General features: G+C 51.8%; 1 protein-coding gene across 3 annotated transcripts; it reads right to left on the bottom strand.

Moving 5' to 3' along the window:
* Positions 1 to 7,086: 7,086 nt before the first annotated feature.
* On the bottom strand, positions 7,087 to 14,764 carry PTP4A3 (protein tyrosine phosphatase type IVA, member 3). 3 transcript variants are annotated; one of them, XM_010151807.1, is made up of 5 exons: positions 14,660 to 14,764; positions 12,979 to 13,071; positions 8,389 to 8,519; positions 7,691 to 7,765; positions 7,087 to 7,220 (listed from the first exon to the last, which is right to left on the bottom strand). In XM_010151807.1, the coding sequence occupies exons 1-5, from the start codon at positions 14,762 to 14,764 to the stop codon at positions 7,103 to 7,105; spliced, it is 522 nt and encodes a 173-aa protein (XP_010150109.1). In that variant the 3' UTR covers positions 7,087 to 7,102. The 3 variants fall into 3 exon arrangements, with proteins under 3 accessions (XP_010150109.1, XP_010150111.1, XP_010150110.1); XM_010151809.1 differs by lacking the exon at positions 12,979 to 13,071 and having other exon boundaries at positions 14,660 to 14,755; XM_010151808.1 differs by lacking the exon at positions 7,691 to 7,765 and having other exon boundaries at positions 7,103 to 7,220.
* Positions 14,765 to 15,029: the final 265 nt, after the last annotated feature.

Here is a 15,029-nt window from a genome sequence, read left to right as displayed (position 1 = left end):
CAGATCTCACACAGGTGGGGTGTGTGTAACGTCTCCTTTGGGTGGACTCTTGGGTGTCTAACCAAGGCTGAGCCATGCTCTACTGGACATGCAATTCAAGTCTTTCCTTTATCTGCTCTTTTCATTGGCCTTGTAGGAACGTGGCATAGTTGGGAGCTCAGTCATTGGATTCAAATTCTTGGGGGTAGAGAGACGGACAGACAGGTCTGGTAAACCCTGCTGCAAATACTACTATGGAACCATCAATCTGGCAGTGGAAGTGTAAGGAAACCCGATCACACTCCTGAATTTGAAGCAGTGACATCAGTGCCCAGCTTGCAGCAGCTTTCCATGCAGCAACATGCTGACCCATGTCCCCCTACCCTAACCCAGGGCTGAGCTGGTTGAGGATTTTCCCCTGGAAAATCTTTGCTACGGACAACATACTGGAGAGGGTGAAAAGCTCCCCCAGAACTGCTGGCTCTATTGATCTGTGGTGGTTCCCAGGACCCCACCTCTTTGGCAGCCTGGCTGGTACATTATAATTCCTCCAGGAGCCCCAGATACAGGGTGGGGTTGAGTGATCCTGAGTTGGGACTGGATAGTGACACTGGGTAAGCAGAAGCCATCTCTCCTCTTCCAAATCAGACCTCTTTTCCTCACAGGCCCTTCCTGCAGAAAACATTGAGTCAGGTCATTTCAGCTTTCCCCTTCTCCCAGTAAAGGGAAGATTGTTTTCCCAGAGACCACACATGCCAGTTCCTGCAGAACCTGCCATGTCTCCGAGTGTCCAACATCCTGCCTGGCTCAGTTGTCTCCACAGCTCTAACTTTCTCAGTTGGTTCTGAGCCTGGAAATAGGCTGAACCACATCTGACCACAAAGCATCAGTGGTGTTTGGGATAAAAATCATATTACTTAGGTCATCTTTCCATCCTCACCCTGGATATCTGGCCTCTTCTTAGGAAGTCCTCCAAGGATTTGAACACCATGTCCTCCCCCCAAAAGCCAACTTTGCCAGCAGAAAAACCTACCCTAATATTCAACTCGGTTCCTCCTTGCTGGTGTGCTGACCAGTCCACCCAGTCTACCTTCCTGGGTGGACTGAGGTCAACGTGTCTCGTGTTGCTCAACTGGGAGACGCTGCCCCAAGACCTCAGTCACTGAGCAGCTGCTCTCCGCCTGGTAGATTTAGCTGTTAAACTGGTTTATAATGGGAGAAGTAGCAAGGGAGGGAGAAGCAGTCACCAGACCTCTAGCTACAGGATCTCCCTAACCCAGGTAACTCTGGCAGGTGTGCTCATGCCAGCAGACGATACATATTTAGGAGCTGGTTTCTCCCATTTCTGCTTCATGGAAGAGCCCAGAGAGGCCAGTCACAGTTGATCCAGGTATTTGGGGTGTTTCTGGTACAAGGGCTGCCCACTGTTTAGGTGACCTCAAGCGGTCAGGCTCTTGCACAACATCATTTATTAGCCATAGCTCCTTGGGGGCCTAACCAGGGCCTTCAGTTGGGCAGCCTGTCCAACAGCATCCTACAGACTTGCTTTGGGGCCAGGTCTTTCCACACAGGGTAAAAGGTATCTCTGAGTCTTACAACATCTTTTATCCAACTGCATCAGTTGAGACATGCTGGACACAGGATCAGGATGTGTGGGGGCTCTGCTTATGCCAATTATTTGATGATGAGGTGGGTGCTTGGGAGCTGTGACACTCTTTGGTAGGTTAGCTCATTCAGTGAAGTCAAGTCCGCTGCTGCAGACCAGCTCTGGGATCTCCTTGCTGCCAGACCCTCCTCTGGAGAAAACCTCATTTGGGCTGTAAGTAAATGTTGTGACGGCTGGACTCTCTCTGGCAAGGTATGGTCTCCTGACCCTGCTGTGCTCATGGTGGCTATGGTGGGAGGGATGCTGGAAGCGGGGGCTCCTTGGCTTAGCAATCACTGCTGATGACCTGCATGATACTTTGCTAGGGAACAGCTGGAGATGGACCACCATTCAGGGACTATGCTGGATGAGCTGGAAAGCAGCCCTTGAGGAAAAGGGCTCCATGTGCATGCCTGGAGCCCTGGGTGTACCCCTAGCACCTGCCTTGGAACTGGGAAAATCAGTTCTCTCTGGGCTGGGCTCTACTTTTATCTGCTTTAGCTGCAGCCCATCATCTAGTTGCAGTAGGTCCAACCCTTTCCCAGCCATCTCCATCATCTGTCCTGGGAGCTCCCTGGAAAGGGGAATGGGATGAGAGGGGTAAAATAACCCAGGGAATGAGCTGTGGATGTGGCTGGGATGCATTTGGGATGAAATGGGAGTGGACTGAGGTCTCCAGCTGGGGAGGGGGTAACATGACCCTGATACCCACCCCATGCACCCCTCCACTGTCCCTTGGTCAGGGCGGCTCCGCCTTTGCCTCCCCCATCTTGGTAACTCCCCCAGTAGCAGCACTGTAGCACACAGGGATGTACAAAACAGTGAATGCTTTTTATTTTGCTGCTGGAGTGAAACCACCATAATTTCATAAAACTCAAAAAAAAAAAAAAGTGATTACTAAAAGGCATACATTATTTTTTCCTTTTTACACAAGACGTAAGTAAACAGACAAGTTTCTTTTTAAAAAGGTTATAAAGTGTCAAGATCCTATACCTCATCTGCATATTCAAAGTGATGCCATCTGATACAAAAAGCATTGGGTATAATAATTTAGCTATGGCTCAGACCAAAAAAAAAAGTCATCTGGGCTTAATTTACATACTACTACGATTGCCCACGGAGTTAAAAAGGAAAATATGCAGTTCTTTGTTGCACAGAAAGAAACAGCAGGGAAGTCGAGAATTCACTGGGAGATTGTCATCTAAAGGGAAGCTGAGCACGGCGCAATGTCCCCCCTCTCCGGGAATGTCTGCTAGAGCCTGCAAGCGGGACCGCAGCCGGCCCGTGACCCGTCACTGCGCAAAGAATCCAGCCACATTTTTCTCCCACCAGACAGTATCCCATCCAAATCCACCCACCGAACTGTACCTACCCAGCCTGCTGGAAGCAAATGAGATAGAAGACCCTGGAAACTGAATTCAAGTCACGAATCTCCCTGTGCGCTTTTCCACTGGGACTAATAAAACCCAAACAAATCCAATGAAAAAAATAAAACCCCAACCTCATTCTGTTGTAGACAGAGCAAGACTGCATCCTCGGGAAATTTGTTACTCATAAACCTCCTCATCCGAAGCTCTCAGCCCAAGCACCACAGTGTGTTAGCCACAGTTAGCAAGATTCATAATAAGAATTTACAAATACGCATCACCAGACCTTTTTTAAATAAAGAGCTGGGCATTTGCAATGGCCACATTGCCTTCCTGCTGCTGCCTCCACCACACGCTCCGTCCAATGGGCAAACATGGAGAACAGAGAGGACACGAGTCAACCAAAATGCAGGTAAGGGCACACGTCTGTCACTGGTGAGAGGACACAACTACGAACTCCTGCCCGGATTTATTCCCCTGTGCGAGGTTCAGCCATGACTGATTCCTGGGCAAAGCCTACCAACTCTTGGTTTGATGGTTAGAGCATCTGTGTTGGCATCCCATGGGCCTCCAAACCTCTTGCTACCAGTTGGAAGACCTGTCTCTGCAAAATATGCAGGTTTCCATGGAGGGAGGTGGATAGAGGTGAGGAGATATAAACCCCAGTTTGTACCTTTGCTTCTGCAGAAAAGGGCAGGATAAGGTGGTCGGTTTGTAGCCAAAGCCATGGGGGTATCTGTTCCCTATGCCATTTGCCAAGACCCAGTGGAGACAACTGAAGCAATAACAGAATTAGCAAGTATGACAGATTTTTACGTCTCTCCTTTCAACATCTTGGCATCTGAGGTGAATGGCGGATTAGCATACAAGGAGAGACCCCCAAACCAGCTCAAACCATGAGCCCTTGCCTGCTGAGGCCTCACCTTAGTGCTATGTGTCTACTGAGCTCCAACCTTCCCGCTTCCCTGTCTGAAGATTTTGTTAGGGAATTGGGCTCTTTTGAGATTTCTAACCCAAAACCCCATTGGAAGACCCCTCTATTTCTCCAGCCTGTTATGTTTCTCTACACCTCTTTAGGTCAAAACATTGAAGAGCTGGTGCCTCAGAGGTAGGTGTCCAAGTCCATGTCAAGTAAATCCCAAATATTTGGCAGTCCAAACCAGAGAAGATTGGAGTGGGCTCAAGCCCTCCATGCAAGGATGGCAGCTCCTGGGCTGCCGAGTTATCCTGTCCATGGAGCAGCACATGGGACGTTACAACAAGTTTCAGGGGGGGTGAGAAGAGATATCCATTTAAAACAAGAAAAAAAAAAAAAAAGGACCATTAAAGCAGCATGATTTGTTTTTCAGTGACTCACAAAACTGAAGGATGTCAAGACGCTGCTCTGCCAACCAGAGGCGCTCAGAATTTGGCCACATGGATCTTCCCAGGTCAAGGACTGCTCTTACAGTAGAAGCTCCCTATTTTTAAGGTGGTTGGGTTGATGCTACATGAACTGAAGGAGCCCTGCAAAGCCTCTCCTCCCCGTGATCCCCTCAACCAAGCCCACCTAGCTGAGATTCCAGTGTACACTCAGCAGAGCTCAGCACCGAGCACTTCAACCATCAAACCGTGTGTGGAGGAGGGGAAGAGTTCCCATGGGCAGGGAAAAAGGCTGAATTCAAGCCCCTCCGTCCCCATTCTGATCCCAACTCAAAAGCATCATGGCTGAAGCCCTGGACTGCTTGCCCTGGACAATCTGCCATGCGATGCTCCCATGAGCATGGGTGAGGAGAACATTTCTCCTCCTCTTGCCAGGGCAGAAACATCTCCAAGCCTGCAAAGCATCGGTTCCAACGGCTTTATCCTACACTCTTCGCAAGTCATGGCACAGCCTGTTGTGACCAGGGAGCACATGAGACCACAGTCTCCTGCTAAAGAGGGGTTGGGGCTGTCCTCATCACAATGCTGAGCCACCTCAGCATCGCTCAGTGCTGAGCCTCCCTCCTTAGCAGCACTTAGCAGGAGGACACACTGGGGAAGAAGGGGATGGTGACCCACCCAGCAGGACTGCTGAAATACAGCATCAGGCCTTCTTATCAGCCCATTTCTCACCCTTTCCAAAGAACAGACCCTTCAAACACTGCCACCTTCCCCACGAGACACAGGAACCAACCGCCTGGAACGGGGCAGGAGAAACTCAAGCGATCGAGGGCCTGTCCCACCATGTGGGGGCTTGGGCAGGCCCAAGGTGTGCAGTATGACAGCTCCGGGGCCATGCATGGAGGGTTCCCACCTCACTTGGCAGCACAGCCCAACCCACGGGATGGCCATCCTTGCCATGCAGCAAGGCTGGCTCCCACTGGGAGAGGAGTGGTGCTGGAAATGACTCAGCTCCTCTGTCCAGCAAAGGGGTACAAAGCTGTCCCCTACTCTTCTGCAGGTACTGAAGGTGTGTAACCAGCCTTCTTCACCACTTATCCCAGGATAAACCCTCTGAATAAAACATCTCCGGATACTACATTTTGGAAGGCACAGAAACCTTTGGAGATACCCAACACAGGGCACTGAAGGCATCTCAAGCTGGGCAACCTAAAACAAGATGCCAGTGACTAGCCCACCTTGCCCCAACATCTGCAATTCTCTGCAGCTGAGGGGGTGAACAGCAGCCAGCCCAAAGGATACTCAGGGCATCCCCTGGGTCACACGTACGCCCTGGTGACCGCGGATGGCAGACAGCTGTGACCAGGGAGTGGTCTTAGCGTGGGGACACGGGTCACCTCCTGGGCTCCACCAGGCAGCGACGGAGAAAGAAAGGCCAGAGGACATGCGGAAGACAAATAGGGTTTTTTTAAGTTTTTTTTTTTTCCTTTAATTAGCAAATTTCTTCTTATCCTTGTCAAAAGAAAAAAACACCCCCACACCCCCTACATGCCCACCGCTCCAGCTACTGCAAGCGTTCAAAGGTAGAAAGTTGAGAGATGTTTGATGTCCCAACTCAGGGGCAGCTCTGAGTCCTCCCCACCAGGGCACACGCCACAGTCTTTTGGGGTGCCAGACGTCCTGTTACAGATGCCACTGGGCATGGGAAAGGCAGATGCAAATTTTGGTGATGTGCTCTTGCCAGGAGCACCCAAAATCCCCCAGGAAAGCTGCAGCCCAGCCCTTCCACCAGCAAACGCAGCCGTGGAGGACATGGACATGCCCCAAGATGCACATTATGTCCCCAGGGCATCGCAACCAGAACTGGAGTTTGCACCACGGGTTGGTGATGGGAACATGATGGGAGAGAACCCACCAGCCCATGCACTGAATCTGGAAGCTATAAATAAGAGTACCCCACACCTTGGGGGACCCAGTGCTGCCCCTGCACCCCAGCAAAGCCGTGTGCCTTGAAGTCCCGCCACGGTCCCAGAGCTTCCCAGTGCTCCTGCCTTCAATGCAGTGACCCCCAGTTAGAGCCACGTACAGCATCTCAGCCAGCATCAAGGCAAGAGGGAGATGGTGAAGTGGGAGAGGAGCCAGGAGAAAGGGAACGGTCCTGAGGGAGAATTAGCTCAGCCCTTCCTGTGGCCACAGGGCCAGCACCAAGCTACATGCCCTGTCCACCTCTTCCTGCCATCACCATCTTCCCCGCCCCCCACCAAGGCCACTGTGCCTTCCCCACCTTCGACCCCACTGCTGCAGCCCTTATTAATAGGGAAGAGGTGGGAAAGGGTTTTTCTGGGGGTGCTCTGGCCCTTCTGCTCCCCATCCCTTCTCATAGCCCTGCCTGCATCACCCCAAACCAAGCGCCCCCTCTCAGTGCGATGGGAGGGGAAAGGGAGGAGGAGGGCGGTGATGAAGAACCATCAGGTGAGCTCATTGCCTGCTAATGCCAAGAGTAAAAGGGCAGTGCTGCCTTCCCTCCTTGGGGCTGTTGCTGGAAAAAGCAGCCGTTCTGGGGGGTCCGGCAAGAGGACCATGATGTGGGTATTGGAACATGGTGGTGGTGCTCCATGTCCCTCCACCCCAGCCCTGTCAGTGGGGTGGCGCGTGGGGTGCACAGGGCTGGGCGAGGAGGTGAGGGGGTGGGATGTGTGCAAGTGCCCGGGTGTCTGTGTGCACGCATTTTGGCAAGAGGTCATTGAGGTTACATGATGCAGCATTTGTTCTTATGGTTATGAGGGTCCTTAAATCGGAGTCTCTGCTTTGGTCGGTATTTTTCCAAGTACGTCAGCTGCTTGCTGTTGATGGCTCCTCTGCGCTTCCTGTGGGGACAGAGAAGGGTCAGCAGAGTCAGCGGTGTAGCAGAAGAAGCCCCTCCACCCTGAGCCCACCCCTATCAGGGTACTGAACCCCCCTGCCTGGACCAAGAAGGGATTTTGGAGGCTGCAGCCTTGTGCGTCCTCCAAGGAGGGAGACAGGCACCGACCCCAGCTGCTTTTCTTGCTCATTCACCCAACGAGTCTTAGGACATGAAAAACCGTGAAAGAAACATGTGGAGAGGCTGCCTAAAGTGGGGTGCCTGCCAAAAGCCTCCCAGGACGTTCCTGGATGCCTCCCGCAGCCCTGATGCAAAAGCACAGGGTGCTTGGTGCTGGACGCCCTTTTCTCCCATGCCAAAAAGATCAAAAAGCAACCCCAGAGCCTCCAAAAAACCCTGAGGCACACCAGATCTCTCTGCTCCCTTGGAGAGGGGCTGCTTTCTCCCCTGACACCAAAACACCGCTCGACTTACTGTCGGATAAACTGGATGGCATCTTCGTACTTCATCCCGCTTTCGATCAAGGCCAGTGCGACGAGGACGGGAGCACTGAAAGGCAATGGCAGTGGTGGTCACTCCCCAGTCACGTGGCCCAAAGGCTGACAACCTGTCCTGGGGCAGGGGGAGATGCTGCAGGGCTGTAATGGTGGCATCGCAGGCAACTGCCAGCACTGGCTTTTAGTTTGTAATTTCTTGCCATTTGGCTGCAAGTGCTGCCCCAAGGAACCACCAATTTTAGCACTAAAACCCCCATGACGGGGCTGCCAGCTGTTTGCTAATGAGCACGAGGACTTTGGAGGCAAATCTATCAGAAAAGTGAATGTAAATACACATGCAAAACCTGACCTGCGGCGAGGGGAGCAGCAAAACGCAGTGGCTCCTGGTTGTAGCAGGAAGTACTTTGCAATATTTCCACACTGAGTTCTTAGGAAAAACAAGATCACTGTGGGGCAGTGGCAGGACAACACTGAGCAACCTGGGTCCCTCCCGATGCCCGGGATCTGGCCATGAGAAGTGCAAGGATGAGCTCCAGCAGCAGGCCTCTGTGCCCATGCCAACTCCCACTGCATGCAAAGACCCTGCTCTAAGGTGGAAGGAGGAGAGCAGGCATGGTTTTCCCTCTTCTCCCTTCATGGGTGGGGTGGCAGCTGGGATGCTGGGTTCCGACTTACCGCCCCAGGCCAGCCACGCAGTGCACCGCCACGCAGCAGCCAGGGTCTTCGCAGAACTTGGTCTTCAGCAAGTTGAGCCAATCTTCCACTATCTTGCTGGGAGGAGGCGCTCCGTCATCGAATGGCCAGTCCTGCAAGGCAAGGGTAAGGTTGGGGAAGAGAGAAACACTGTCAGACCCTGGGGAAAAACTCAGGGGATTGCTTTTTGCTCAAGGTGATGGTCTTTTGCACATCGGCAGTGGGGAGGTGGATGTGTGTGTGGGTAACTGGGCTCACAGTGCAGCTCCATGGGGGTGTAGCAGCCATAAAAGTCTAGGTCTGGAGTCCTCCCATCTCCTTTGGACAGGTTCAGCCTTCAGGAGCACTTACAAGACCTGCAACATCCGTCCTCCTGCCTCCATGGACCATATTGGCCATCACTTGCCTCCTCACTGTTCAGATGACTGCGCTGAGCTCTGAGGAGGTGCAGACACCATCCTTCCTCTCACCAGCTCCTAAATCCAGCACTTGGGAGCGCAATGTCACTGTGTAGGAAGTTTGAGCAAAGGTGGATTGGAGATGGCTGAAATCTCAGGGCCTGATGTTGTGCTGAAATTCAGCTTGCTGCAACCCATGGGAGTGAAAGTGAACACACAGCCCCGAAAGGATGCTCTGGGGACCCCTAAAACAGCCTGAGAGAGACCAGAAGGGAAGGAGGGAGACAGATCCCTCCAAATGGGAAGATTTACATGGCTTCCTTCAGGAAAGGCTCTTAAAGGACAAAAACCAAGCATTCATCATCTGAGCTTCATCCTCAAGCTGCATGGACGCCGCATTGGTGATGAAGTGGGTAAAACGGGTGCTGCATTAAGCACTCCTGGCCCTGGGCTCTGCTATGGGGAGAAACTGTCACACCCCTTGCTTGTGACTGCTGCAGCATTTTGGGGAAGGGACAGTCTCTCCTCATGGACATTGGTAGCCAGTTGAGGCTGTATGTCTCTCTCCCAAAATGGGGAATCCTCTCCCAGAATGGATTTGGCAGGAAGAATGTGGCCACTGGCTAGGGCAGCAGTGGGAGAGGGGAAGCATTGCTTGGAGGGGATGTGGCAGTGCAGTCCCTGGTGAGTGGGGAGCATGGGGCTGTAATCCTCATGTTTGAGGAGTGAGTCACTAAGCTGCTCTGCTGGAGTCATCCCTGATGTAAGATGGCAAAAGAAGCCACTGAGCTTCACTTCAGTCTTTGAACCCATAATGTGATTTCAGTGGGGCTTTGCTTGGAGAGGAGTTTGCTGGGCTTCAGGGTATCCTAAGGCTTAAGTCAGCCCATCCACAGCCCATGCCCATCCTACAAGATTATCTCCTCCCCGTGGCATGTGGTAAGCATTGCTTCAGCCATGAGCACAAGTCACCGGGTTTGCACAGGGGATGACACACCGTATCACAAAATCATCAGATTATAGAATGGTTTGGGTTGGAAGGGACCTTCAAACATCATCTAGTTCCAAACTCCCTTTCACTAACCAGGTTGCTCAAAGTTCTGAGCACCCCTGACCATGAACACTTCCAGGGATGGGGCATCCACAACTTCTCTAGACAATCTGGTCCAATGTCTCATCACCCTTATCATATGTCCAACCTAAACCTACCCTCTTTCAGTCTGAAGTTGTTGCCCCTTGTTCTGTCACTACTGGCCTGTGTAAAAAGTCTTTCTCCATCTTTCTTATAAGCCCTCTTTATATATATTGAAAGGCCATCCAGAGCCTTCTCCAACCCCAACTCTCTCAGCCTTTCTTCACAGCAGAGGTGTTCCAGGTTTCTAACCACTTTTGTGGGTCTCCTCTGGACCTGCTCCAACAGGCCGCTGTCTTTCTTGTGCTGAGGACTCCAGAGCTGGATACAGTACACCAAGTGGGGTCTCACCAAAGTGGAGTAGAGGGGCAAAATCCCCTTCCTTGACCTGCTGGCCACAATTCTTTGGATGCAGCCCAGGATATGGCTGGCTATGTGGGCTGAAAGCACACATTGCTGTCTCATGTCCAATTTTTCATTCACTAGTATCCCCAAGTCTTTCTCCACAGGGCTGCTCTCCATCCATTCATCACCCAGTCTGTACTGATGCTGGGGATTGCTCAGACCCATGTGTAGGACCTTGCACCTGGCCTTGCTGAACCTCATGGTCTCACTCCGGAAGTCAGTCAAGGTCCCTCTGGATGGCATCCCTTCCCTTCCCTCAACTAACCTCTGTCAGCTTTAGAGATTGCTCAAGATCCCCTGTGGCATGCAGAAGAGCCAAAAATAGAGGAGGCGTTCAAAACCCCTCAGGGAGCACGTCCAGGATGGGACCACCATGGTCATCATGGCTGTGGATGCCAGCACCCAGGCATATCACACCAGAGTCAGGCCTTGAACAGCTTGTGGCAATTCCTTAAAGAAAGGGATAGACTATATAATCTCTCTGTATAAAATATATGTATTTTCAGACTATATGTGAGGCAAGACATTTTTTACAATGAGGGTGGTGAGGCACTGGAGCAGGTTGCCCAGAGAGATGGTAGATGCCTCATCCCTGGAAAGGTCAGGTTGGACAGGGCTCTGAGCAACCTGATCTGGCTGAAGGTGTCCCTGCCAATGGCAGGGGGGTTTGAACTACGTGATCTTTAAGGTCCCTTCAAACCCAAACCATTCTATGATTCAGTGATTATACTTTATATATTTGATATAGTTACATACAGCTATACAGAGAGGTATGTCTGGTTTTGCATAGATACATCTATCCATAAATATATGGGACATAGATATTCCTTTATACAACTCATATAGTTTCTATATAGTTACAGAAAGCTGTATCTTATATGTAGAAACAATACAGTTTCTATATAGTATCTTGCATAGCTTCTATATTTAGGATATTGATATCCCTAAGGAGAAGGACTTGGGGGTACTGGTGGATGAAAAGCTGAACATGAGCCGGCAGTGTGCGCTGGCAGCCCAGAAAGCCAATTGTATCCTGGGCTGTATCCAGAGAAGTGTGGCCAGCAGGTCGAGGGAGGGGGCAGCCTTCCAGTACCTGACGGGGGCCTACAAGAAAGCCGGGGGGGGAACTTTTTACAAGGGTCTGTAGTGACAGGGGAGCACAGAAAGTGGGGAGGTTTAGATTGGATATCAGGAAGAAGTTCTTCCCGGGGAGGGTGGTGAGGCACTGGAACAGGTTGCCCAGAGAAGCTGTGGATGCCCCATCCCTGGAAGTGTTCAAGGCCAGGCTGGAAGTGGCTTTGAGCAACCTGGTCTAGTGGAAGGTGTCCCTCCTACAAGGGTCTGTAGTGACAGGGGAGCACAGAAAGTGGGGAGGTTTAGATTGGATATCAGGAAGAAGTTCTTCCCGGGGAGGGTGGTGAGGCACTGGAACAGGTTGCCCAGAGAAGCTGTGGATGCCCCATCCCTGGAAGTGTTCAAGGCCAGGCTGGAAGTGGCTTTGAGCAACCTGGTCTAGTGGAAGGTGTCCCTCCCCATGGCAGGGGGGTTGGAACTGGATGGGGTTTAAGGTCCCTTCCAACGCAAACCATTCTGTGATTCTATGATCTCCACATACAGAACATATCCTAAGTATAGATACCTCTCGGCATTAAAGATATGTAGACACATATGTGTATCTTAGATACAGAAACTCAGACTGAAGGTCTCCAGTCAAGCAATAGAGTAAAAGGCAGAATTTGGTCTGGAAGAGAGCAGAGATGATCTCCTACATATAGATTCTGTGTGTAGGACATAGCTATCTTTCTCTGTAAGATATATCCTGTAGAGATACAGCATCTATATCTAGAGAGATCTGCATCTGGAGGATCTGTATCTAGAGAGACATAGGATCTATTACCTACCTGTATCCCAGAGTATCTAGGAAACAGCTCTCCTCTATATATATAGGATATACACTATACAGAGAGAGCTATATGGAGAGAACCATTCTATGATTCTATGACCTACACGCAGAGGACCACCCCAGGACACATGAGGCACTTCCAAATCCTTTCCTAAATAACAAGCAGAGCCTCGCTTTCCAGCTGGAGCTGAACTCCCTGGCAGGGCAATCTCGCCTGACATCATCTCCAATTACTTATCAGCCAAGATGCAGCCCAGGCAGCTGCCTGCTCTCCCTCCTTGCCTTTTCCTGCTTGCTGCCTGCTCCCTTTCATACCCCAGAGCTGCACCAGCCGGCTGCTGGAAAAGCAAAAACCTGCACCCTCCCTGGATAAGATAACGCTGGGGGTAACGGGAACCATGCGCTCCTTCGATGTGGGATCAGGCGCTCTGATCCCTTGGATGCTTTACACCCTGAGTGACAGGCAGGGAAGGCAGCTGCCGACTCAACCGAGTGAGTCACAGTTTCGGGTGCGTAGGCAGCACTTTCTTTTTTTAAAGAGCCAGCCCCATCTCAGCCCGGGGAGGAGGGAGCTCACCCGCCTCATCCTGAGGATGATCTTACCCTGCTCTCAGGCAAGCGCGATGCCACTTCGGTCTATCTGAAATGCAGGGTCTCCAGCAGACACTAAGGACGGGGGTATTTAAGCAGGGTGATGGGCAGGCTCCTTGGCATCCATCCCACCATCCACCTACCATGACGGTGATGCCGTCCTTCTCCAGGGGAGTCTTGTCATAGGTCACTTCACACACTCGCACGACCGTGGTGGCACCGTACTTCTTCAGGTCCTGGCAAGGGAAGAAGGAGGGCTCTGAAAAAACTCTGCCAGTCACACCTCAGTTAACCCAAACACATCTGAGCCCTGCTATGACCACACACACCCCTACAGACCCTAAACCAGAGCGGTGTCCCATCTCTGAACCCCTGGGCAAAGCCAAACCCCATGGTCTATCCAGCCTGGCAAGTGCAAGGAAACATTAAATCTCAGAGCACCAATGCTGTGTGGCCATGGTAGGGTTTTTACTCAACTTCATGGCTCCTTGGATTTGCATCCCCAACATAGGTGCAAATCCCTCAAAGGGGAAATTATTTGTGCCCGGTGAGGTCGCAACTTTTGCCTCAGAAATGCGTGGAGGCAGCTGGTGGGGGGAATTGTAGTGCAGCCCGGCGACAGCGCTCAGCATCTTTCAGATTATTGCTCACGGGCTCCTTCTTAACCTCATTGCTGTATCCCATCATCACTCCAGTGTGCCACAGGCTTAGGTGTGGGTTTTGGGCTGTTTCCAGCATGGCTTATTGCCCACCGCATGGATTGCCCATGGATTACTTGGCAGTATACCGGCCTGTCGGGCGCTGCTTGAGATTGTCCCCTTCAACGATCCATCTCTCTCCTTCCCTGAGTGCTTGCCAGACCACAGCATGCCTCGGCTCGCTTGGCAGCTTGGCCAATAATTGAAGAGGCTAGGAAAGGGGAATTTCACCCTCTTCTCTCTGGTGCTGTCCCCATGGCCATTTACATTGTGTGCAGGGGCACAGGGCAACTGTCCCTGAATTCCAACTCCCTTCCTGCAGCTCTCCTAGCTGCCAGCGCTCACACACTCAGTGGTTTTTCAGGTGTGCATTGAAATCGGAGGATGTTTCTGGTGCCAGCATGTCAGACCCAAGGCAAAACTCCCTCACCGGGCTCATGCACAGCCCTAGGTCCCCCACAACTGCAGCAACATCCCAAAACACCTCCTCATAAGAAGCACCTCCTTGTGCTGGCCTGACCAAACCTGCAGGATGTAGCATTTCCCCAAACATTGACAAAAACAGCAAGTTGGAGCCTTCTGATTTGGACCGTGGGCACACATCCATTAATCTCCCTTTACCTCCTGGCTGCTACCAGTGCCAGAGGCAGTGCTCCCAGACACGGCATTGTCTCTGGCTCATGCAACACCGAGCCTTCCAGCTCTCTGTGCACTGCCCAACGCACTCTGGGCACTGGAAAGATGCTGGGATATTTAGGAAGAAAAGTCCTTATCGCGGTGCTGGGAAATGCAGGGGAAGTTGTGTGCATCCATGTACATCACTGCAAAGCTCCTCAAATGTGATGTGCCAGTGGAGCTGGCAGGGGATGCAACATGAATTGGGAACCCTGCTCCATCTCCACTGAGCCCAAACACCATACTCGGGGTCCTCCAAAGCATCCTACCCCAAAAAGCCAGCAGTGATTGGACCCACTGCACCAGGATGCCACTGGGGGCCATGGTACTGTAGGTGATGTGCCGCCGCCTCATCCTACACAGGACTGATCCCTGTTGCATCCCAACGTTGGCTTTTAGGCCCCAAATGTGCAGCTGTGCCCCTGGTCCCCCCCTTCCAGTCTCTCCTTACCTCCAAGAAGGTGTTGAGCGTGGCGTTGGTGGGATTGTGGGTGATCAGGAACCTCATGTTTTTGTAGCAGACCTCCACTGGTGCAGGGCGGTTCATCCGGGCCATGGTGGGATGGGACGAGGGTGAGGTGGTGCTGACAGCAGTGAGGGAAAAACCCAAGAAAAGCGTGACGTGGAGGGGAAAAACACCAAAACAAAACACCCCTCTGCACTCAAAAAATAAAACAGGTTTGAGAACTCAATATACAGATGTTGTGCAAATAATCCCAGCTCCGGGGAGCGCGCCGGCTTCCTTGACACACCGCAAGCCCTCCGGGGAAAAAGCCAGACGGGAAAAAAATAATATTAATGAAAATAATAATAATAATAAT

The sequence above is a fragment of the Eurypyga helias genome, unplaced genomic scaffold (genome assembly GCF_000690775.1).
Source record: "Eurypyga helias isolate BGI_N326 unplaced genomic scaffold, ASM69077v1 scaffold8985, whole genome shotgun sequence".
Lineage (NCBI taxonomy): Eukaryota > Metazoa > Chordata > Aves > Eurypygiformes > Eurypygidae > Eurypyga > Eurypyga helias.
The sequence above is the reverse complement of the archived record's forward strand: the minus strand, read 5'-3'. Positions and strand labels throughout refer to the sequence as shown.